We start from the raw sequence: 27,480 nt of genomic DNA, 5'->3' as shown, positions 1-27,480 counted from the left end.
CGATATTTTAACTTCGTTAACCCGTTTGAAAAATACGATTTCTCGAGGTCTACAAAGTTGGCTTCCGTGGCGGCGATAATCTCCTGTTTTGACTTAAATTTTTGCCCGGCGAGTGCCTTTTTCAACTTTTTTCCAATTTGTTCGGTCTTTCATCAATCTAAGGTCAAATGGAATGTTCATTTTCCGGAGATCTGCTTGGATCTTATCTCTCCATCGCATTCTGAGACGTCCGAGTGGTCTTTTGCCTGTGGGAATCTCTTCCCATACCAGTTTTACAAGTCTATCGTTATGCAGTCTGTGCACGTGGCCTGCCCATCTTAGTCGCTGTGATTTAATTTCTTTGACAATACCGGCGTCATTGTAGAGTGTTTTTAATTCGATATTGGTTCTGATCTTATACTGGTTTGTGGTGATGTCATGGCGAGGTCCGAAAATTTTTCGTTCAAAGCATCTGAGCTTTTCTTCGTTTGCTTTGGTCATGGTCCACGCTTCGCATCCATATGTTATTACAGGTCTGCCGATGGATTTATAGATTTTAATCTTTGAACTTCTTGTTAGAGTTTTTGATTTTATAAGTTTATCCAGTGCGAATAGACAGCGGTTTGCAGATTGGATTCTCTCTTTTATTTCTTTAGTAACATCGTTGTCAGCTGTGATTACGGCCCCTAGATACTTAAAACGTTGTACTCTTTCAAAATTGAAGGTGTTGATCGTCACATTTTATCCTATTCTGTCTCTTCGTGTCGTTCTATTTATACACATATATTTCTTCTTTTCTTCATTAATCTTCAGCCCTACTTCACTTGTTGCTCCTTCCACCTTGTTGAAGATGTCTTTCGTGGACAGGATAGAGTCTCCAACGAGATCTATGTCATCTGCACAGTAATAGCTTGGGACCTTGAACCGATAGCAATTTTGTTTTTATTTCGGCCGACCTCATGGCTTTCTCTAATACAAGGTTAAAAAGTAGTATAGATAACGCATCACCCTGTTTGAGTCCACTGTTGATTTCAAAGCTGCCAGACAGTTTATTATTTACACGTACTTTAGATATTCCACCCTCCATACAGACTTTGGTCATCCGAATGAGTTTCTTTGGTATTGAGAAATCCGCCATGGCATTCCATACTTGGATTCTTTCTACACTATCATATGCCTGTTGAAAGTCTATAAAAAGATTGTGTATGGGTCTGTTATACTCCTAACCCTTTTCTAGAAGTTGTCTCATCGTGAATAGTTGATCTATTGTTGATCTGTTTGCCCTAAAACCGGCTTGATATTCGCCTAGGACATTTTCAGTATAAGGGATTAGTCTACTAAGAATGATGTTTGAGAGGGTTTTATATACCGTGTTTAGGAGTGAAATTCCTCTATAATTCGCGCATTTTGTTTTGTCTCCTTTTTTGTGGATGGGCACTATTATGTTTTCCTTCTATCGTGTTGGTATCCTTTCTTCTAACCATATGTGGGTTATTAGCTGGTGGATTTGGCGATGTAGTGCGTCTCCCCCATATTTCAGAAGTTCTGCTGGTATATCGTCCGTACCCGGCGCTTTGTGGTTTTTCAGCTTATTTAAGGCCTTTTGGGTTTTTTTAATGGAGGGATTTTTGATGGGCATGTCCGCTGTGATATAGATCTCTTCTCTGTGCTGTTCTTTCTGTGTGATATTTAGAAGGTCCCTAAAATACTCTTTCCATTCTTCGGTTACTTCTTTACCGTCGATTATCATACGGCCTTGATTGTCTCTGAGGGTGTGGATGGAATTGGTTCTATGTCCTCTTTTCTCAGATAAAATTGCTTTATAAAATTCTCTGGAGCCTGGTTTGGGCCGGTCTCTCTACATAGCTTCATATTTCTGTTGTTCATAGTTTCTTTTCTTTGTGCGTATTATTCTTCTTGTTTCTTTTCGGCAGTCGTCATATTCCTTTTTACTTTGGTCTGTTTGCAGTTGTATCCAAGTCTTCCTTCCTGCTTGTCTTTTTTCCAGCTGTTTCCGACATTCCTCGTCATACCATGTTCGTGCCCTCTTCTGCCTACTCACTAAAAACAACTCACACGGTCCAAATTTAGAAAATATGATGGATGGAGCAACAGTTCGTAGCCTAATTCGATCAATTTCGCTATGACGACGGCGGAGGTATGAGCGGGTCCGTTATCATGGTGAAAGAGCACTTTTTTCATTAATAAATGGATTCGTTTTTTCTCCAATTTGGCGTCGAATAGACCAACTAATTTAGTCTAATAAAGCACTGTGACCGTTTTACCATTTCCCAGGTAATCGACGTAGATCACCTCTTGTGAATCCCAGAAATTGGTGGCCATCACCTTTCCGGTCGATAGGATAGTCTTCGTTCCTTTAGGATTACGTTCGCCGGGTGCCGCCACTGTTTCTACTGTTTGCTGGTGGCTGGTATATACCAATGAATTCATGCTTTGTCAATGATACCGAAACGACGTAGAAACTCTTTCAGATTATGCTTAAATAGCTTTAAATAATGTTCTGAAGTGGTGTCTCGGTTAAGCTTGTTGTCCGAAGTGAGCAAACGCGGTAATCATCGCGTCAACAGCTTTTTCATGCCCAAATTTCACGCAAGATATGACATACTTGATCTTTTGAGATACTTACTGTCTAAGCTATCTCGCGTATCTTTAGTCAGCGGTCTGTCAATATAAGGTCGTGGATATGTGATAGCCAATTTTAGGGCACCTGGGCGTAGCTCATCAAAAACCGACGTGCGACCAAGTTGAAACTCGTTAAACCAATTTTTGAGGGTAATTTGAGTCATCGAGAGAGAAGAATATTAAATGACAGAACGAATATAAAAAATTTGTCCTTATAGTTATGTCCTAAACGTACTGAATACTGAAAAAATTGCAAAACTTTAAATTTCGAGACTTCCGCCTGCACTCACATATACACAAGCATGTTTACAGACACGCAAAAAATCGTAGAACTGACGCTCAAGCAAGCAAACACTCTCACAGTGTAACGATGTGCATATTGTGCATAGCCTTCGTTCGTCAGCGCTTCGTACATACGCACTCCCACCGTAAGTTCTACCAGAGAACAACCCAACACATGTGTCTCTGTTATTCTAGGGTTCTACCTTTATCGATATGCGCTTGAGGAGATGGAAGGAATACGACCCTATAAAACAGCAGCCACCGCACGAGAAAGGTAGGAACTCCACCGGGCCTCTGAGTAAGTGTCAAAGAGTGAAGTGATCGTTGTCATTCAAGTCAGGATTTGACATTATTTTACAGCGCTGTGAATTATTTTTTGTTTTGGATCAATTATTTGTTTATTAAAATATGTTTAAAAAGCCAAGATATACCAAGAAGAAACAAGTACTGATACTCAAATTATTCAACTATTTTCAATTAGAAAAGGAAGCTGGACAAACGTCATTACCAATTTCTGCTCTTTGGGAACTACGTTTAAAATTAGGCTGATAATAAAATTGTTTTACCTACTGTTTATTTTAGCGTACTGCTGTGGCCTTAGAAATTTCTTTGCCAACTATAGGAAGATTGACAAATAAAGTTATCCAAAATAGATTCCGATTATTCCATCACGATGAACGAATTTTTCGGCTAAATTTTCCAATCCAATTCCAGGTCTTTTATATTCGAATTAATAAAATCTTGATGAGTGTCAATTAAATCTTCAGGGTTTATTTCTATATAACCACTAGGAAGATTTAGCGAGGAAACGATCTCTTCAGAGATAATTTCATAATTAATTATACTATTAGTGGTAATATTCCATTGTTTGTCAGGTAATCTCAATAATTTTTTTTTAAACATGTGACGATAATATATTTTATCGTTAAGAGTACGCCTATGTGTTAAACAAAACATGTTTTTGTTCCATCTCGAATAATATAAAAGTCGAAACTGAAAGACAGCTAACCATTCTCGACGCGTTAAGTTGAGAATATCTGACCTTGGGGACAGGTGCGTTGAACGTGTCCCAAATCCTTTCGAACCCAGTCGATCTGGCGTGTTGAGCGAGATTGACAATCCTTCCTCTTCCTCTGACTGCGTCAATCTGGTGTGTTAAACGATATTGGCGTATTCTTTCCTTTCTATCTGGTGCGTTGAACTAGATAGACATCCTTATCCCTGTACTCGTACTGCGTTGAGGTACGAATACGACTTCATTTCCTCGATCGCCGTATCTTGGTTTACCATATCGAATATCGTCACACCCATCTATCGAAATAAATAAACAGTACGTCTTTGTATTCAAACATTTGTATTCAGTAGGCACTTAATGATAATTGCTTTTTCATTTGTATATGTAAATCCGAAATAAATGCCGATACGATCGAATCCTGTTTTTCTCTGGCTGAATTATACTACCTGACATCACAAACAATAGTCTTAGGAAGCTGTTATGCAAGTGCTATCGCCATCACGGTAATGACGCGGAAAATAGAGCGTATAATTTCCAAGCTATAATATACATATAGTTATAATACCGTGAACTGCTCGGTATTAACACGACTGGCCGCGCTAACAACGCTTGCGTTAACAACGTTAACGTGATGACATTAGAGCTAGTAACACGGGGTCCTTAAGGCTCACCCACACAGTCTTGAACCAAATCGAGCAAGCTCAGTAACGCAGGCGCACGCGCTGACAAACAAAAAACAACGGGTGTGGCAGTCCAGTGGGACTGCCGGTAGAAGTTATACTTCTATACACGCATTCGTCGTAGGAGTCAATCTGCACAATCATTACATATGTAATGCTATAGGTAAGAGAGAGCAGAAAGCGAAAAAGAATTAGGTATACAGGTATATGGTGCATCGTTTGCTGTATATAAACATTTGACTTGTAATAGGAGTATAGTAAGTAAATGAAGGATTGAATCAATATTTTAATGACAATATATATTTTTATTTTCATATAAGTATAAAAGGACTTGAATGCAAAAAAAAATTTTTACACATACTCTGCAGTAAAATTCATTGTTAATTTTGTTATTAATATAAAAATACAATACAATACACTGCAAAATAATTCAATATAATAATATAATACAAATTAAAATGCAATATTCATAAGTATTTAAAAATGACAATATACGTAACTTACTTACGCATATGTTTACATGATTAAAATGTTAATAAAAAAAATATTGTTTGGTGATACAACTGTCAATTTATCTGACATTGACAAATACAATTTTTAATTGTTGTTTGTTGTGTATATAAGTACATTTGAACATTCTTAAGATATTTACAAGTTTTAATTTATAATTTTACATGCCTAACGAGGCTTGTTACTCCCGTGCAAATTTCCGATTCACTCCCGTGCAAATTTCCACAGTCGAAGGCGCGTATAGAAGTATAACTTCAAAAACCAACAACTCGGATTATGTTGTAAATTTTCATTTTATTTTAAAATTTAGCATTTTTGCGTATATTACATATATTTAATAAAATTACCGTGGAGTTTTTAAATATTTCAAAAATAAAAAAGGAAATTCATACTGGGATTCGAACTCACATCCACCAGCGTATTAACCAAACACGTAAAATATTTGCCAATTAGATATGACACAAACGGATTTGAAAATTAACAGTTCTAGGTCATACAGTGATTTATTGAGATTATTATTTTGAAATACAAAAGACTAAAATAATTATGAACATTTAATTAATAATACAAAACATTCTTCTTGCAGTACCATCTCCTATCGGAGGTTGGCTACCATCACAGCATTCTTCACTTTGTTGGCTGCAGCTCTGAACAACTGTATTGAATTGCACCCATACCACTCCCTTAAATTTCGCAACCAGGATATCCTTCTACGTCCCACATTTCTCTTTCCCAAAATTTTTCCTTGGATTATGAGTCTAAGCAGAAAGTACTTTTCTTCTCTCATTATGTGGCCCAGATTTTTAGGACTTCGCATTCCTTCCCCATCTTCAGCAGAACATCTTGATTTGTTACTCTTTCTGTCCATGGTATTTTCCACATTCTCCTGTAACACCACATCTCGAATGCCTCAATGTTTTTGATGTTTATCTTTTTCAGTGTCCAGGCTTCCATGCCGTACAGCAGAACGGAGAAAACATAGTACCTTAACATTCTCGTTCTTAAGTTTATATTTATGTCCCGGCTGCATAGGAACTTTTTCATTTTGACAAACGATTGTCTCGCTATCTCTATTCGCCTCTTGATTTCTCTTGTCTGGTCATTAGTATCAGTGAAGCAAACCCCTAAATATTTGTAGGACGTAACTCTTTCAACTGGCTGATTATTTATGGTTAAATTCACATTGGTGTATAGCTTCTTTGTTACAATCATGAATTTAGTCTTTTTGATGTTCAGTTTTAGACCATACTTTTTGGTATGGGTGTTTATGTTTTCCATCAAAAACTGTAAATTTGCTAGGTTATCTGTTACTATTAGCGTGTCATCAGCGTATCGTATATTGTTAATTAACTCTCCGTTAATGTTCATACCAATGTTTTGCTCTAGGAGCGCTTCCTGACATATTGTTTCGCTATATATATTGAATAATAGTGGAGAAAGCACACAACCCTGACGCAAACCTCGATGAATCTCAATTTCTATTTCTCGACGAATACAAAACATAATATCACATAAATAATAATATTAATAAATATTACATTATACATAATAAATATATATATATATATATATATATACATAATATTATCTATATAGAATATATATAATATTAAATATATATATACAAAAGGAACATTTTTATATTCAAGAGAGGAAGAGAGAGAAAATATATCTTCTGTCTCTCTCTTACTCATTATTTTACATATATAATGATTTCAGCGATTCACCCCCGTACAAATTTCCAACGTGGAGCGCGCGTATAGAAGTATAACTTCAAAAACTCGCAGTTGCGTATGCAGTCACGTAGAGAGGCATATGTGAATTCACACACTCGCGCATACTCATATATATATACATACAAAGTTTTTAGTTGGCAGTTGTATTTCATATGGCACAAAAATCATAAATATTTATTACGTTTTTAACTTATACTTTTATTTTCTCAAGTAATACGGTTCATCAATTACATAACTCAGTTATAAGATATATAACTCAGTTATATTTAGTTAAGAACCATATTTAGTCATAAAATCACTTACCTTTGTTTTTCCTGATCCAGTCGGTCCAACTAACATTAGTCCATGGCGCACGATTGTAGTTTCGTAGAGCTGAATAACTTTTTTGACAAACTCTAAAAAAAAAAACAAAATATCTTGTGGATTATCGATAAAAACAATGAAAAGTGGGTACACATTGTTGCCCTTTGGGTACCTCACCCAACACTTTCCTGCGATCTTTTGCAACATGGTTTTTATAAACCTTTAATTAGTGTTAAATTAATTGCGATCTACTTCACTTTTGCATGTTCTGCAGTCTAGTATATTTGATCCATGTCTTAGATAAATCAGTACGTTGTCTATCTGATTTTGGGTCTGTTGACCTGGGGATGTCTAGGTCACTTTATGTATACGTTTATGTTGGAAGTATATACTACTGATCGTCATGTTCAAAGATGCTGCGAAATTTACAAGTATCATCCTATTATCATTGCATTCTTCGTTTATGTGATAAGGTCTGTAACGACAAGCTAATTACGAATAATTATTATTTTTTCAATTCAAAAATTAAATAACAGATCTCATAATAAAATTTACGTTTTCGCAACTGGTTATACACATGTGAAATAGAAATGACATAAAAATTGAAATGTGTTTCTCATTATGTTTATTTACTACATATATGCTGGATACTTTAACTATTTACATTTGGATACGTTGCATTTTTCATTTATGGGAAACGAAATACTATATGGTAAGCAATGACATCACAAGAGACCAGGCCGATAAGATTTGAGTTTATCGTCTGGCTTTTAAAAGAGTTTGTTTTTAGTTAGTAATCAATAAGACACAATTTGCATCGGTAATATTCACCCTGAATTCCTAATAAATTGTGGCAAGTATACAAAAGTTTGGCTGGCTCGATTTTTCACAGACATCATGGTAACTGGAAATATTCCACAAGAAGTAAAGTGCTCTAAGATAATAGCCATACTAAAGCCAGGCAAATCCGCCGACAACCTAAAAAACTACAGACCAATTGCGCTTCTCTCTGCCATCTACAAACTATTAGAGAGGCTTATATATAATAGAATCAGTACAGAATCGTTCCAGGCGATCCCAGTCGAACAAGCGGGTTTTTGACCAGGACGAAGCTGTACAGACCAGGTAATGTCACTCACCACCTACATCGAAGCGGGTTTCCAAAGAAGACTCAAAACTTTTTTATTGCATTTATTGATCTCTCGGCAGCTTACGATACAGTATGGAGAGAGGGCCTTATATACAAAATTCTCAGTGCAATTCCCTGTAAACTAATAGCACGCCTAATAGATAGCATGCTCAACGACCGAATGTTTCAAGTAGTGATGGGCACAGATATCAGCCTACCAAAGAAACTTAAGAATGGCCTACCACAGAGGTCAGTGCTCTCTCCATTACTATTTAGCTTATACCTAGCAGATATGCCGGAAACACAGTCAAGAAAGTTCGGATACGCCGATGACTGGGCCCTCGCTACACGATGCAGAATACTAGAAACGTCTGAAGAAGTTCTGATGGCAGACTTATATACATTGGGCAAATATTTTCGCAAGCAGCGACTTCAACTAAATGCATCCAAAACAGAAGTTAGTTGCTTTCACCTGAACAATAAACTTGCTGGAAAGTGGAAAATACCACACTTACCCAAAACAAAACACCGAAGTACCTGGGCGTAACACTAGACAGAACGCTATCATTTAAAGAGCATTTAACAAAAACTGCCCAAAAGTTGAGTACAAGAAATAACATTATACAGAAGCTCTGCGGTACCACCTGGGGAGCATCGGTTTCCACTCTCCGCTCTACTGCCTTAGCCCTTGTTTTATCGACCGCTGAATATTGTGCTCCAGACTGGCTCCACAGTCCACACGTAAAAAAGGTCGACAATCAGCTGCACAGCACTATGAGGATGATAGCTGGTACAATTAAATCAACTCCCACCCAATGGCTTCCATTATTAAGTCACATCCCACCTCCACATTTACGACGAGTCGACGCACTTACACGTGAATACAAAAAGATCATGAACAATATAAACCTGCCGATCCACCAAGATACCGAGGATGCACGAAATACCCGTCTCCGTTCTAGAAAACCACCAATGAAAACGGCAAGAATGATACATGAGGAGTTCAACATCACGAATGCATGGTCCCAAGAATGGAAGGAATGGCAAAATAACATGTCCTGCATTACCCACAAGCCACCAGGTTTTGATCTTCCACGCAAAACATGGTCCACTCTAAATAGGATCCGAACCAGACATGGCAGATGTGCATACATGCTACATAAATGGGGAAAGAACCCGTCTCCTCAATGTGACTGTGGGGAGAACCAAAAAATCGACCACATGAGTGTCCCTCAAGATCCTACAATGGTAGCCCTGAATACTTCCTGTTTGCAACTTCAGAGTCAATTGATTATATAAATACACTTGATGTTTGTTTGTAACTATTTAAAGTTTATCAAATACCTATATTACTAGTGTTTGTGTATTTGTTCTAAGTGTGTTGTAATTGCCATACGATAAATAAATAAATAAATTTGCATCGGTCCGCGATGCATACAAAAATACCTTCCCTTCGAGAATTAATTACATTTTACTAAAATAAATATTATTAACAGTTTTTTCTACGTTTTATCCAATTTTATTATTTTTAATTTGTTTCCGTGAAAAATAAGTTTATCACACACGCATCCATACAACCACGGAACATGTCCTATAGTTGATCTATACAATTCTTCTTATCGTCCATGTTCCCAATAATTAAAGTTGTCCCATTGTCTGTATATTTATTCTAATTTCTCATAGTCAATTTTTCTTTTTCTGTTTGTGTTTTATCCTGGATGGGAGCATGTGCATTGATGAGACTGTAGGTAACAAATATTCTACACATTTTCTATGGTCAATATCGTCAAAATTTATTATTAGGTTTAATCTAATAATAGGTTTTGACCTAAACCTACAAATAATTCAGATTTAATCCAGCCATTCTTGCTTGTTTCTATTCCCCATGCATTAGTAACACTTTTACCAACAGCAGCAGGAAGCCTCTTATAAGGGTAAATGATCATCGGAGGAGTTACTTAACCAGCAGCTAAGAAGGTGAACATCACAGTTATATCGGCCTTTGCTGTTCCTCGGTTCATCTGGTAAACATTTTAGCACTGCGAGGAGCAACAACTTTATCCTCCTTAGAACAAAAGAGGAAACAAGTTTCGTCCCCGTTCAACATTCCTTTTGGATCTTGTAATATATCAAAATAATTTTTCTCCTTTAAATAATTTTTGATATTAAAAAACCAGTTTCTATGTCTTACTCAGAAACACAGCTGCTTGCTTTATTTGCCGCTTCTAAAGTTCTCAGGGTCAAGTTTGTATAACGCTTAAAGAAAGCTTTATACAAGTATCTTCCAAGTTGGTTGTATCGTTTCTTCCTCTGGGAAAACCTTTCCTGTGAGTCAGTAATCCAATCCTCCAACACATCTTTCTCATGTTTTGTTAAGTACGTTGCAGGCCCGTGGCCAATTTTTTTGAATTTGTCACTTCGTCGATGTTGAAGGGTTTGTCTGGGAATTCCATATTTACTTGCTGTCAGTTTCTTGGGCATTCCTTTTCCAATGTCTGTTAAAGCACTCTGGAGGACTTCCTCGGTATATCTTTACTGATATTTAGTATTTCTTTTGACCTTTGGCATTGTAAAGAACCTCAGAAAAACACTGTGGAATGTTTAGTATACAAAAAAAAATGATTTTTTCATATCTAGATGTAATCATCTGAAAAGTTAAATAATTAATAAAGAAAAGGACAATTAATATTGCTGATTCTGATAACTCCATCTTACCAGTAATTCCGGAGTTTCAGTTATTGGCATAAGCGCCAATAATTGCTCGCGGCACTTCTCCAAGACCTAGTAACCGGCACTTTTTTATTTTTAATAACCACTTAAAAATACGCAAAAACAAACGCAAAATTTCAGTAAAAGGGTATTCTTTAAAGTGGCATTACTGAATACAAACCTACTGCATTCTTAAGAAAATTGTTAAGAAACTTACCTTGTACGATGACGTCAACAATCGCAAGCCAACGTCTGCAGCCATATGCAAATACAAAACCAGTAGCTACATTACCCAAAAATAAGAATGCGCCATCTATCAAATAGCGTACCCATTACTATTTACGGATTCCTCCTTTTCTTATAAAACAGTAAAAATATTCTAAGTGCCAATAACTGGGCCCATGCCGACTACTAGGGCACTTACCCTATAATATATTGTATTTAAATTATTGTGGATTGTACGGGTCACTTTCCATCGTGCCTCCTGTATAGCTGTTATGTCTATAATAAATTTTGTTAACAGTATTTAAGAAGTATCTCATTGCTCCTATAGCGTACAATGTTTTTATGTGCCATAATATAAGTCAAATATCCTTTTTACGTTTACAAAATCGTCTATATAACGTCCGTCCAGTTTGTGTTTTTTTAGCTCTCATAACAATGCTTTTCTCCAGGGTAGGGTTGTTATCCCTAACCCCAACCGCTAGACTCAGTGGCTCAGGGAGTCTTCTGTTAGGATTATTATACTTTAGTCTGTTTTCATTCGCGGGTGTTATTTTATTTCCCACCTACTCGCCGATCCTAGGACCGGTTAGCGCGTTCTCCAATTCACCGCCTGGGGACAACTCCGATAAAAGACAAAACTTCACACGAATTTATTTAAGTGATTTAAATTTCACTGTTTTTTCCTCTTTAGTTAAACTTATAAACTTACTGTAATTATATAAACCATTACTTCGTTTAGCTCTATCCTGTATTAAAGTGATTGTATTTTAAAGTATTTTACAATCTTTAACAGGAATTATTCACAATTTTTATTGAATATACGTTTATTTTTAAACTTTCAATTTTCACGTCGAAAATCATTCTTAAAATGCAAATTAAACAAAATAATTTATTACTATTCACACACAATACCAAAGTTTTATCTCTTCATCATATTCACCTAACACATTTATGAACACATTGATCATAAAACTTATAATTCTTATGTCAGATTTGACATATTAACGTCAGTGTTGCTGTATCTGTCTCTTAGAGTGCAGTCTCCCTACGGAGGTTGGCAATCATATTGGCTATTTTTATTTTTGAACTTGCTGCTCTAAACAAATCAATCGATCTGCATTGATACCAATCACGTAGATTCTTCAACCATGAGTTCTGCCTTCGGCCAACAGATCTTCTTCCTTGAATCTTTTCCTGTATTATAAGTCTCAAAGTTTCATATTTTGGTCCCCTCATCACGTGGCCTAGGTATTCCAGTTTTCTAGTTTGTATAGTGGTGATTAGTTCTGTTTCTTTACCAACCCTCTCTAGTACTTCTTTATTTGTAAGTCTATCACTCCATGATATTTTTAATACTCTGGCGGTATAACCAGAGTTCGAAAGCCTCGATTCATTTTAAATTGCATTTTTTTAAAGTCCAAGTCTCAGCTCCATACAATAATATTGAAAATATATAACAGCGAATGGTACGTAGTCTGATTTCCAAATTTAGATTTTTGCCCAAATTTAGATTTTTGCACGTTAGAAGTTGCTGTATACCTTACACTTATTAATGAACCTTATATTAAAAAATATATATGTATGTACTAACCGTTTATGTCTTCCAAACCAAGCTTAATACACGATGCTCTTATAGCTTTCTCCAAATTTCCATGATCTACTTCCTCCTCGGCCATTCTAGGAAAGAGATCCGAAACAATACCTAAAATTATTAAAAAATAGGCTAAGGCGAGGATCAAGAAAAATCTTGGAAAATAGTGCTAAGAGAAAAATAAAATCATTTAAGGAAAATTAAAAAAATAACAATATTCGGAAAAGTTAAATATGTAGTGAGGTATACTGGATAAGTAAATTGTAGGTCCAATATTCATTGACGGAAATGAAAGAAAGAAAAATATCTCAATACGTTAAAGACTGAAATTACAACTGCAATAAACGACATAATTACAAATCACCCACAAGATTTTCTTCAAGACATTTCAACGAAATAAAAATACCTCCCTTAACAAATAAAAAGGAAGCTCATTAATTCAATAATTAAACCGAATATATCTTACCACTAAATAAGGTTAAGTCGTCCTTAAGAAATTTAGGTACATTGACGTCCAACAATGCTCTTAATACTATTTGACTCTCGTCCATTTCTGGCCGCTCTCGTTTTAAATTCCCAGCTACTGCTATTACTGTCTTTACTGCTCTCATGCCAAAATCGTAGTGATCTTGGCTGCTAAGTTGTTCTGAGCTCAGTTTAAACGTCGTCGTTATTTTATTGGCTAACTGTTTGGCATTGCTGGAAAAAAAAATGTTTGGTAAACTACTGCACAAAACTAAGGATCAAATTTATTTACTAAAATAAATATATCAACTGATTTCTTTATCTTAGTACTTGGAACGTAAAGTCTCTAAACACAAGAGAGCAGGAAATTACAAAAGAGCTTGTAGAAAAAAATATAGACATATGTGCACTGAAAAGATAAAGAAAAAAGGGAAGGGTCTAATTATACTGGATAACTATCTGATGATTTATATTTACAGTGGTGTTGCGAAAAGAACCAAAGCGAAAGAAGTCACCCTGTTGGTACACAGAAATTTTTTACACCAAGTACAATAATGTAAAAATATATCTGAAAGAATAGTAAGTAAAAAAGTTAAACTGGATGTAAAAGCAATCTATGCACCAGCAAACAACAGAGATACCGCCACAAGGGAAATCTTCTACGAACACCTTTAGACTGTAATCAACGAGAACTCAAATAATGAATATATAATTACTATTTAAATTGAAAAAAGCCACTTTTAAAGGTTAAAGTAAGTTTATTGACATTTTAATTTCTACTTCGGAAATCGTTCTCAAAATACAAACATTAGTAAATTAAACAAATTTTGTTTTTTTGTTACTTGGTGAAAAATTAGTCTAATAATTAAATTTTATTTGACTCATTTATATTGATAATTCAGACATACATAATACATTTTAAAGTAGGCGACTTTAAAATAATATTGCCAATATTGATGAGTTGCGTTTCTGGGGCGACTTTACTTGTAAGATAGTTCATTGATTACATGAAATCAACTTTAACCTAAGAATATCCGTCAGAAAAAATCATAGCATGTAATTCGTCTTTAAAAAGACAAACCATGCTATGATGACAGTAAAAATATCCTGTTAGCGATGCCATAGTAAATTATGAGGAAAAACCAGGAAAAAAACCTCATAATACTTTTCCGACATGGTAAGTATTTGGTCGTGCATTTAGTTTACTTTCAATAAACACCAAATTCTGATTTTATATGTTTGTTATTTTAAAACTATACATGATGTATCCTCTATATGTTACTGACTTACTAATACTGGTATTTTCCTTTAATTACTTCCTCTTTTAATATGGGTAACCAGATCCTACTACATTCTGCCGAGGAATTTGCGACACAATTGGTCTCATTTAGCATAATTAGAGCTGCTTCTTTAATTTTTCTCTTTTTACGATCCGTTTTTTAGGACTATATTTGAATCATTCCATCGAAACTTATGTTCATTATCCCATGCGTGTTTACATATTTGAGATTCTAAAATTTAATGGCCTTGCTGTTTCACCTAAATAAAACTGATCGCATTTACAAGGTATTTTATAAATGCAATTTTTTGTCCTTTCTTGTTCACTGTTAGGTTTGGTTTTAGAAAAAATAAATCTTAATTTATTAGATCAAATCGCAAGGAAGAGTTTAATACTGTCTTTAATACTGTGTTTAAAAGCATTAAAAAATTCTAATTGTTTGGATACTAATGAGCTTTTATCAAAAGTTCTAGTGAAATAATTACTAAACTTTTAAGACATCTCATTAATAGTATTTTTTCAATCGGGATATTCCCAACTTCATTTAAATACTCCAAGATTGTTCCTATTTTTAAAAAGGACGATCGTGACCTTGTAGACAATTATAGATCAATTTCCATCGTTTCGATATTCAGTAAAATAATCGAAAAAATTCTGAAGAAACGTCTTATATCGTACTTCGAAACAAATACCTTTTTTAATAGTTCACAATATGGGTTTATAAAGGATCGTTCCACAACACACGCACTTTTAGATGTGATGAGTGCCATAGTTTGAGAAGCATAATCACTCTGCCATAACGCTGTGTGATCTTTCAAAGGAATTCGACTGTGTTTCTATTAATATTTTGCTAAAAAACTGCATTTTTGCGGTAGTAAAGATACTCCTTTGGAACTAATTTCATCGTATCGAAAGGATAAGGTAGATATCAAACAGTCAAGTACGGAAATTTTCTTTCTGAATTTAAGCAGATAAAGCATGGAGTTTCACAGGGATCAGTTCTAAGCCGTCTATTATTTATAATATATGTTAACAACTTGCCCAATTTTATGGCTCCATTTAAAACAGTTTTATTTGCAAATGACACTACTTATGTTTTTTTTCTGAAAAAAATCGTTCAGTTTTAGAAACCACGTCTGAGTATGTAAATTCCAATGCTCAATCATGGTTCTTAGCAAATCAACTTAAACTAAATGATAACAAAACTCAAAATTTAATTTTTTCGTCTACCTTCGATATGAGTGTTGAAAAAAATAATGTTTAATTGTTGGGCATAACAGTTGACACCACATTGACTAAGTATAACCATATTGACCATCTCAAAGGTAAACTTTTCAGTACCTTATTTTTACTCAGACAATTAAAACTTGTTACAAGTGTTGATACCTTGAAAATAACGTACTCTTCTATTTTCCATTCATTTTTAAGCTATGGTGTTATTCTGTGGGGAAACTCTTGCAATGCCCTAACAATATTTAAATTGCAAAATAAGTAATAAGAATAATTGCAAAAGTTAGCTAGTTGGAATCTTGCAAATCGTTGTTTGTTAAGTATAAAATAATGCCATTGCCAACATTATGGCTGTATAGCGTTGATGTAGAAATACATAAAAATGCTGATACTTTAATTAAACACTCTGACTTACATAACTATAGCACAAGAGGTGCAAATAACATCAGAACAGTTAAGTATCGTTTGAGTAAATCACAAAAAAACTCAATTGACTATAATAATATACAATGTCCTACCTAAGGATTTAAAACAACTTTCGATAAATACATTTAAAGTAAGTCTGAAAAGATACCTTTTGATATTTGCTTTTTACTCTGTTAGTGAATACTTTGATCACTTCAAGGCAGTAACATAAACATGGATGTACTCACTATGTTCGTATATGTCTGATTTTGTATAATTTATGATTTATTTTATGTTATGCGCATTAATGTATTTTCATCTCCTATTGTATTTTGTGTATGTTATATATTATATTTTTTACTTATACATATAATTGAATTGCTACAAACAAATGTAAAATTTGTAAACGTAGTTAAATAAATCTTGAACCTTGAATCTGTCAAAGGGTCTAAACTTTGCTGTTACTCATCCATCCATTCCAAAATTAGACATAATAAGCTCAGTGGAGAAAATATCTCAATGTTTAAGAACCCATCAAAAGGAAGAATACAGAGTATTATGTAAACTTCAACTAAGTCTATTAAAATTGAACAAATAATAAGCAAAGAGGAACTAAAGGCTATAAGAACTTTAAAAAATGACGACTCTATATAATCGTCCTACCAGGAGAAAAGGGGAATTCAACTGTGATAATGAATCAAATTCAATATGAAAACAAAATTAAAGATCTAATAATAGACGGACCTTATAAACAATTAACAAAGAATCCAACAAACCCTTTGAAAAATATAATATATAAAACTTTATTCAAGTTTAAAGATTGTTTAACAAGATATCAGACAAGATTAATTGCACCTCATTACAGTAAGACCCCTCATTTTTATGGAGTACCGAAAGTTCATAAAACGAATATACCACTTAGACCCATTTGTAGTACCATGAATTCTCCTTGTAGTGAACTATCAAAATTTTTATTACATATTATATAACCATTTGCAAATAAAAATTACACATTTATAAAAAATACACAACATTTTTTAAATAAATTATCAACTATTAAATTTAATTCAAATAATACTTTGGTAAGTTTTGACATAAATAGTTTATTTACGAATGTCATTAGATAAGTCTTAAAATATAGTCAAAACAAAATTGGAGAGTGATTATACATTGACAACTAGAATAGGACTAAACATATCAGCTATAATGGAGTTATTAAAATTATGTATTGATAATACATAATTTCAACTAAATAATGAATTTCTATAAACAAAATTTTGGTCTAGAAATGGGCTCTAGTTTTAAAACCTACAGTATGGTGGAGATATGTAGATGATGTATTCTCAATATGGCCTCATCCATCAGAGTTGTTGGACACATTCCTAAATGATATAAATGACAAAGAAGAGACAATAACATTTACCATGGAAAAGGAATATAATAATACACTACCTTTTCTGGATGTTTTAATCTCTAAGAACGATACTGGATATGAGACTCAGGTGTATATAAAACCAACACACAACAACAGATCAGAATCACTAACAGGAGATTTGACATCATGGCATGAGTTTGTCTTTTAAAAGACGAATTACATGCAATGATTTTTTAAAGTTGATTTCATGTAATCGAATGAGCTATCTTACAGGTAAAGTCGTCCCAGGAACGCAACTCAACAATATTGGCAATATCATTTTAAAGTCGTCTACTTTAAAATGTATAATGTATGTCTGAATTGTTAATATAAATGAGTCAGATAAAATTAAATTATTAGAATAATTTTTCACCAAGTAACAAAAAACAAAATTTGTTTAATTTACTAATGTTTGTATTTTGAGAATGATTTCCGTAGTGGAAATTGAAACGTCAATAAACTTACTACTTTAACCTTTAATTGCCAGACCTCTATTTTTACAGCAGAAGCTCTTGCAATATATGAGGCCTTACTTTATGCAACAGAAAGTAACTCGGACCATATACTGATATTATCAGATTCTTTATCAGTTTTGACCTCTATTGGGAAACCGGGATTGCCAAATACGTACAGTTGCCCTTATATTTACAAAATTAAGGATATCAAACAAAAGTTAGTAACAAGGGGCAAAAATGTACTCTTTGTTTGGATTAAAGTACATATAGGTTTGGAAAATAATGAACATGTAGACCAATTAGCAAGAGAAAGTATTTTGTCTGGTAGAGAAACTTCGTATAAAATCACGGCTTGCGACTTTCTGGCTTCCTTAAAATTAAGATTATACTAAAGGTGGGATAATATATGGAAGGAATATTCCATTGTTAGAGCAAAAAGATATACTTCTCTTCAAGCAGATATTCCTAAAACTCCTTGGTATAAATTTTTTAATGTACCTAGAAAATATGTTACCACGATCATAAGACTGAGATTTGGAAATGCTTGTTACCCCAAACATTTATTTAAACTAAAGGTTTTAGATAATGATCAATGTGAATTTTGTACAGAAGACGAAAACTTAGATAATATATTTTTCAGTTGCCCCAGAAATACTATAATTTCATCCAGGTTAATAAATAATTTACATAAACACAATATATTAGCCCCTTGGAACCTTCAGTACCTATTATCATTAGACTCGAGAGCAGTGTATGATTGATTAGTTATGTTTTTAAAAGACAGTAAAATAACCATGTAAATAATTATGCATTAGTTAATAACATAACCTTTGTTTATAACCCAATTGTTAAATTCCTTTCTTACCGTGGCCTAGTGTTGTATGTTAAAAAAAAATGCCTTGATGGGCCCCTAGTGACCCTGTTTACCTGTTTAATGGTTTGTATTTATTTTAATATAAACTCAGACAACCATTTCTACCTTGTTGAGTCTGGCTGAATGACTAAAAGTCTATGCAAAAAAAAACCTTTATATGGGCTTAATCCCATTTAAATAGTAATTACTTTTAAATGCCACAAGAAAATAGCTCCAGAACAATAATTATAATCATTATCGGTGATTTTAACGTCCGTGTTGGCAATGACATAGTTCCAGGAATAAAACAGCGATATAATGAAAATATCAGAAATAAAAACGGAGACATTCTGGCTGACCTCTGTAAGCCATAATGTTCAGCTATGGACACCTGGACAAAGAAGTGGGAGACCAAGTACAAAAAGCAAATCGACTGGCAAGATGCATTAATAACACTATATGGCGAATTAGATACATTAAAACTGAGATGAAGTTAAGAATTTATAAAGTAGGTGTAAGACCAATAATGACATGCATCACAAACTAGACTTGACACATCCACAACACAAAGACCACTAGAAACGGCAAAGATAAGAGTACTGAGAAGAAGTACAGGAAATGTAAGGTGTTAGAAATTATCTTGCATTTGTCGCTGTTTTTGTTTTCTTTTGCGTCTCGTATATTTTTACAGCTATTATGCTCCCCTCAACGTGTTGCCTAAGGCACCTCCACCATTAATTTAGATTGAAATGAACGAATGTTTGTTCAGTGCGGTATGAAAGTCGTTTGTGTTGAGATGTTAGCAAAAATCCTAACGCCGCGGCCGCGCCGTACCGATTACGTAAATACGAATTTTGAACAGTCATGTATTCTAATTAAAATATTGTTTGTGAACTAGACTAAACTTGCACTTTGTTGTTGTTTGCGATGTTGTATCAAAGGTGAACAGTATCGTTTAGTAGCCCTTTGGGAGAGTATTTGCAACAAGAGGAAATCTGTTAATCGGACACAGAATTTTCAGAAGCCGCTTTAAGCGACGAAGTAGAAGAACATAATGTACAAAGCCTTGCCTCTACACAATCAAATGTGGGTAATGTTTCCCCAAAATTAAAAAGATCTGAAAGAGTGGTTTAAATTAAAATGGTAAAGATGTTTCTTAAAACCTAAAACGTTACGGTCCTACAGGTTTTGAGGAAATGAGTGCATTTGTTGGGTTTTTATATCTTGCTGGTGTAAAAAGAGTGTTTTTTAGTAAGAAACTAATATCTACTGCAGAAATTCTCGAGGAAACAAAAAAATATATATTACTGGACCTCAAAATCTCTCTGGCACTCCACGATAAATGCTTCAAAGATTATCATACAAACTATTTTAAGCCTTATGTAATATAATTAAACTATTCCTGCTTTATTGTTTTAATTTTAGGGAATAAATGTTAAATTTATTATAAGAAAATAAAATAAAATCTAATCACATAAAAGTTATTATTTTATTTTGTACCCCTTTGTGCCCAAGTGTTTCAATGCATTTTAGGGTATTTTATTACATTCTTGAAAAAATTATTGATATATTTGACAAAAATAATTGTGGGTATAAAAGGAGGAGTACTAGGGTCTGCACCGCATTATACTTTGCAGATTGCACGTAAAATATAAATATTTTTCTTTGCTTTAACTAAAGTATTTGTCAAAATATTTGTCCTAAAAATTATGGCTAAAAATATAACTTCATCTTTTAACAGAATTATTGTGTTAGTTTATTTATTTATCGTATGGCAATTACAACACATTAAGGACAAAATTACAAACACTAGTAATATAGGTATTTGACAAACTTTAAATAGTTACAAACAAACATCAAGTGTATTGATATAATCAATTGACTCTGAAGTTGCAAACAGGAAGTCTTCAGAGCTACCATTGTAGGATCTTGAGAGACACTCTTCAATAATGTGGTCGATGGTTTGGTTCTCCTTACAGTCACATTAAGGAGACTGGTTCTTTCCCCGTTTATGTAGCATGTATGCACATCTGCCATGTCTGGTTCGGATCCTATTTAGAATGGACCATGTTTTGCGTGGAAGATCAAAACCTGGTGGCTTGTGGGTAATGCTGAGCATGTTATTTTGCCATTAGTTCTATTCTTGGGACCATGCATTAGTAATATTGAACTCCTCATGTATCATTCTTGCCGTTTTCATTGGTGGTTTTCTAGAACGGAGACGGGTATTTCGTGCATCCTCGGTATCTTGGTGAATCGGCAGGTTTATATCGTTCATGATCTTTCTGTATTCAAGAGCGTCGACTCGTCGTAAATGTGGAGGTGGGATGTGACTTAACACTGGAAGCCATTGGGTGTGAGTTGATTTAATTGTACCAGCTATCATCCTCATAATGCCGTGCAGCCGATTGTCGAACTTTTTTACGTGTGGACTGTGTAGCCAGACTGGAGCACAATATTCAGCGGTCGATAAAACAAGGGCTAAGGCAGTTGAGCGGAAACCGCTTCCCAGGTGGTACCCCAGAGCTTCTGTATATTGTTATTTCTTGTACTCAACTTTTGGGCAGATTTTGTTAAATTCTCTTTAACTTGTGTTAGTAATTTTGTGTGATTTCTGGGGCAATAATTTTGCGTGATCCCTTCGTGAACCTTACAACTTCACACTGTAACGAGTCCGTTACTTAAATAATCGTTTACCTTCTTTTTGTGACTGGAATCTTTTAATTTAGTTCTAAATTAAATTCATATTGAAATATTCTTAAACTAAATATTTAAATAACTCCCAGTGAATATTATTTTCTGAGGTTGGCATTAAACTGCGCCCTCAGCGGCGAAATTCTGAAAGTACATTTATTCTGCGACGTGTAAAATCTCAACTTGTCACTTGTTAACTGGATGTGAGTGAATAAACATCTCAGAGTAGAGCGGCTGGGAGTCCATTTTCCCGAATTTAGTTTAAGTTTATTTTTTATGTGAAGAGCTGTTATTTTAGAAGAAACCATTTGAGTTATTTTGTTGTTTTGTACGAGGATATTTTCAGTTGGATCACCCTAGCCGGTAAGATAACATTACAAATAAATTATAAGGAAAAATCCTTTACATCATCCGCCATTGTTAGCAAAATTCAGACCTATTTTAATTTCGTCTTTGATAGTTATTTCATATATTTGATACATGTTATATTTCACCTTATTTCATTAAGGAAAAGTTTTATACCTAAATAAATTATAAGTATTAGATTCTATATCTATCTCAAATTTTATTTCCTTTCAAGAGTTAAAGCGAACAATTATTTATTTCAATTTCATACCGTTTAGACCGGCTAATATTTCTTTTTTTTCTATTCTATAATATATATAGATCATGTTTCCCGTTAAAATTATCTATTTAATATATCCATACATTATAAAAACATTGTCACACCATTCGAAGGTCACTATTTACCGAAAACCATTAAGGTTTTTATTTCAATAAGGTCACTTGCTGACATTTTTTGTATCGCCTTCCAAGGTTGATAACCCTTGTGTTTTTCCTTAACTTTTGTATGTACAAAAAACATGGAGTAACACAACTGTTTTTTTAGCCTACTCAAGAATCCAGTTACAAGTCAGGGGAAGAATTATTTTTTTTAGTTGGGGTTATACTTAATAAAGATAAGGGGAAGGAGTTTCAAGTTGGTTTTTTTATGGGAAATTAAGAAGCAGTTTAAAGGGACGTATTTGTCCAATAGTACCTGATCCAGGGAATACAGGTTTGGTATCTTGTTACCACCTGAGTCCAGTTCTCCACTCTTCGAGGGAAACCGACAGGAAGAACTGACTTATTTTTTTTTATTATCATTCAATTACTTTAAATAATTTTTTTTATGTCCTCTTCAAGGTTTAACTTTTGGTTCAATTTTTAATAACAAAAACTATCCTTAATAATAAATATTTTCAATTTTTTCTAAAAAAAACATTTACCATTGTAATTTAATTTAATTATTTATTGTTTACCAAGGGATGAGGTTATAACTCTCCCTTGAATTTCTCATTGTTAGGTTATTGTGTGCACACATATCCCGGAGAATTTTTACTTAAAAACCTAAACAATTTTTGAACGAAAACTAACTATTAGTGAGTAGTATATAATTATATTTATTATTTATACATTATTTTTGGATCTAACTTTTGTCACAATTTGAAATTTTTAAGGGGTATATCAGGGGTAAATTGTTTTATAATTATTCAGGGATTTTACTGTAAATATAGATAAGTTAATTGTATATAAGAGGTGATGGGTCATATATAAGTGTTTAAAATAGTCTGTACATAAAATTGGTATTTATTAAAGTTGGGTTAAAACAATTCAATATTTCAATCAGTACCTATCTTTCATATTTCAGCAATACAAGATATCTCGGAAGAAAACATTTAACTTCCTGGCGCCCAAGCATTCACTAGAGCAACTTTTACTTTTCATCTGTTTATTTCTTGGTGGGTTTTTCGTCATTAGTTCTTATATCTTACGGTCTCTGTAGGGCATGCAAATTGGCCGAATCCTTCTTTGAGTGTCAAGTGGTCATTCTCCTGCATAGTCGCTAGCCAACACTTAATTCTGTTATATTTTAAAATTCATATTTACTTCATAAAATTCATATTTATTTCTTTTACATAACTTATTTCTATCTAATCCCTTCCATCTTCCGTTATTCCCCATATTAGTTCGTTGGTGTATCAAGGTGCATTTTAGAGTTCACCCTTTTGCTACACTGGATAGAGTCACCCAGACTTCCTCTAGCACAATTGTTGCTACATTAACATATTTTTGTTACATTGGCGAGCCCAACGTGGTGCCTTTTCTCAGTTCAGACCGTACATTCTGTAGTATATTTCTCTTTGCAAAATATTCTTTATTATTTCTAATTTGTTCCTGTTGCTCTCTGTTCATTTTTTTTAACTTCCTTATTTATTTATCTTTTCTTATTAGATTTACATTTATAGGTATACTTGTATTGCTGCAGTTTACTTATATTCATATTTAAACCCTCACCTTCTTAATCATTGTGTACAGTTGACAATCTATTTTACTATTATTGAACTATAAGAATTTAATAATTTAGATATTACTATTTTTATATATATGTGTGTATATATGTGTATATATATGTATATATGTATATATATATATATGTATATATATTAGCCAATATTGGTGGGTTTTTTATATTCAATTATTTGTTAATCATATACTTGTTGAAACCATTGTGTGTTGCTTCAAGGATTGTGTTATATTTACTTAACTTTACTTAACCATTTTAAAATTTTTGTGAATAACCTTAGATTATTCTTGGATTGATTTTGTGGTGTGTTGTTACATATTTATTTAGATATATATATATTTTTTTTAAACCTTAGATTATTCTTCGATTGATTTTGTGGAGTGGTAATACATTATTTCCTTTGTCTATTCCTTTATTCATCTATTTTTTTTTCACAATGTCTGCATTCAAGGTAGAACATTTATTAGTCAAGGAATTAGATTATGAGTTGAGAATTAGGGACATCAATATTGATGAGTCTTCCAATGTGGATTTAAAACGCAAACTATTGCGTGGAGCTTTAAGGCAAGAAGAAGGAAACAGAAGCTTTCGACAAATTTCTGCCACAAGTATTCCTTTTCTAGAGCAGCAAGAAGAGATTGATGAGACTGTGGATGATTTGGCTAAAAGGATATCCGATTTTAGAGGGACTGTCCAAGATAGCCTATACTCCAGGCTGATATCACGTCTAGCTCATATCTCAGGCCGTGTTCATTTATTGTTGTGTTCGAATGAGGAGCAGCAATCTTATAAACGCTCAATTTCAATCCGAATTCTTAGCCTAGAGGGTGAACTTGATTCACGAGTAAATCCAATTGCTACTTCAACACCTATTTCTTCTGTCCAAGCAGCTAACTCATTTCTACACCCCAAACCTGTTCAGGTACATAAATGGGGCATTACATTTTCTGGTGAAGGTCATTATGACCAAGTAATTTCTTTTTTGGATAGGGTGGAATGTCTTCGAGTATCGAGAGGAGTAAGTGAAGATGATCTTTTTGCAGCTTCTGCTGAATTGTTTACAGGCGCAGCTTTTACGTGGTTTAGAAACAACCGCAATAATTTTTCTAATTGGTCTGATTTGGCTCAGAAACTTAAATCTGATTTTCTACCATATTCTTTTCAAGATGACCTTCTAGACCAAATCAAAAATCGTAAACAGAAGCCAAATGAGTCTGTTACGATGTTTATCAATAACATTTTGGGTATGTGTAGTCGCCTTGAGACTCCTCTAACAGATTCTGCAAAAATTAAGATTATTCTAAAATGTCTATTGCCTTTTTATCACCAGCAATTAGCTTTAGTAGACATCACCAGTATAGCAGACATCACCGAGAAATGTAAACGTTTGGAGGAAACTTTATCTTGGTCTTCTCAACCTCCCACCACTTCCAAACACTCTTCTGACTCTTTCGGTCACCAAAATCCTTTTAGGCACCGTTCTTGGCAATCTAAGGGCCATGAGCGTAATATCTCAGTTGTAAGTTCTGTAGTGTGCTGGAATTGTCGTGAGTCTGGCCACACTTTTTATGATTGCGGCATCCCTCGTACCCGTATTTTCTGCCACGGTTGTGGTAGGGAAAATACCCTCAAACGAAATTGCTTTAAGTGTTCGGGAAACGAACGATCGGAGGTCCGTCCCCTGAGCGTTTCTCCGTCCACACCCCCATCAGGGAATCAAACCGTTACATCAAACGAAATCACTGGTCCAACCACGTCAAGTCACCCAAACCCATCTTCCAGTCGGAAAGGGAAAGGGGTTGTTCAAAAAAAAACCAACACACACCACACCAAGTCATTCCAAGAAGTAACTTCTCAATATAATACATTTGATTCGCATAGATTATCTTCCCCAAATATCTTCCCAAATTTTAGTAATAAACATAATAGTAGCAGTGTAGTAGTTCCAGTATCTATACCAGAGTCTACCACAATTCAGGAGGATTCTTTTATTTCTGATTCTTCTTGTTTGCCTATTGCATCCTCTGATTGTGTAGGTAGAGATAATAAGTTTAGTTTAGTACCACTTAAAATTTTTGATCAATCAGATAATAATTGTTTTGATTTGAATTCGCTATTAGTGAGAAAACATAATGATAATAGACCTTATCTTCCTATTAAGATTTTAGGACAATCTTGTTTAGCTCTTTTAGATAGTGGCTCGAACATTTCTGTGATAGGTTCACATTCATTAGCTTTACTGAAAAATGCTGAGATTTCTATTATGCCCATTTCTTCTCTGCAAGGGTCTACTGCAGATGGTACAGTTCAGTCTATTACAGGCAAATTTGAAACTGAAATCACAGTAGCAGATTTATGTAAACAAATTACATTCTATATTATTCCTTTAGTTCAGAATTCTATAATTTTAGGTATGGACTTCTTAAATGCTTTTAATAGCACACTAAATTGTTCTAATTTTTCCTTTTCTATTTCTCAATTTAATCTGTCCTTACTTAGTGCTATTCAGGATTTTACTAGTTTATCTAGTTCAGAACAAAGTCAATTAGAGAATATGATCTCTAAATTTACAACCCTTTCGTCAAAAGACAAATTAGGTCGTACATCCTTAATATCTCACACTATCGAAGTGGGAGATACCACACCTTTTAGACAATATCAGTATCCTATTCCTCAGGCTTGGCAAGTTGACTTGGAAAAGGAAATTGATTCCATGTTAGAGTTGAATATCATTGAACCTTCCACGTCTTCTTACTGTAGTCCTTTGTGGTTAACCAAGAAAAAAGATGGATCTTTTAGGGTTTGCTTCGATGGTCGAAAGTTGAATAATATTACTACAAATCGGGATGCTTATCCTATTCCCCGAATAGACGTCATTCTAAGTAAACTCCAGAATGCTAGGTATATTTCTTCTATCGATCTATCTAAAGCTTTTTTACAGATTCCTTTGAGTGAGGAAAGTAAAAAGTATACAGCTTTTGCAGTTAGTGGGAAAGGATTATTTCAGTTTGTCACTATGCCTTTTGGTCTTGTTTCAGCTCCTCAGACAATGTGTCGTCTGATGGACTTAGTCATTGGTCCTCAGTTAGAGCCCTATGTTTTTTATTATTTGGATGACATTTTGGTTGTCACTCCTGATTTTTCTCTTCATATGGAAATTTTGGATAAGTTATTTTTACGTCTCAAAGAGGCTAATTTAACTATTAATTTAGATAAATGTCAGTTTTGTCGTCCTAGTCTTAAATTTTTAGGATATGTAGTCGATAGTAAAGGTTTAAGGACTGACCCTGATAAAGTTACAGCTATCAAAGATTTTCCTATACCTAAGACTACTACTCAAGTCCGTAGGATATTAGGCATGTGTGGATATTATCGTCGGTTTGTGCCGTCTTATTCTACTTTGTTGTCTCCACTTACAGATCTCCTTAAAAATAGGAAAAAAGGCCAAACTATTACATGGACTTCAGAAGCCGATGATGCTTTCCGGCGTATAAAAGAAGCTCTTACTAGTGCACCAGTCATGACATCTCCGAATT

General features: G+C 34.0%; 1 protein-coding gene across 2 annotated transcripts in view; it reads right to left on the bottom strand.

Annotated features, from left to right (window-relative positions):
* LOC140449818 (dynein axonemal heavy chain 1-like) overlaps positions 1 to 27,480 on the bottom strand; it is a 1,063,244-nt gene that overhangs the window by 671,729 nt on the left and 364,035 nt on the right. For both annotated transcript variants that reach the window (XR_011951893.1, XM_072543176.1), the window contains exons 25-27: positions 13,269 to 13,501; positions 12,803 to 12,913; positions 7,149 to 7,240 (exon numbers count right to left, since the gene is read on the bottom strand). Coding sequence is in view for 1 of the 2 variants with exons in the window: in XM_072543176.1 (XP_072399277.1) it covers positions 7,149 to 7,240; positions 12,803 to 12,913; positions 13,269 to 13,501 (436 nt within the window). In the remaining variant the exon portion in view is untranslated. The remainder of the gene's footprint in view (positions 1 to 7,148; positions 7,241 to 12,802; positions 12,914 to 13,268; positions 13,502 to 27,480) is intronic.

This window comes from Diabrotica undecimpunctata, chromosome 9, assembly GCF_040954645.1.
Source record: "Diabrotica undecimpunctata isolate CICGRU chromosome 9, icDiaUnde3, whole genome shotgun sequence".
Classification (NCBI taxonomy): Eukaryota; Metazoa; Arthropoda; class Insecta; order Coleoptera; family Chrysomelidae; genus Diabrotica; species Diabrotica undecimpunctata.
This window is presented reverse-complemented; position numbering and strand designations above follow the sequence as displayed.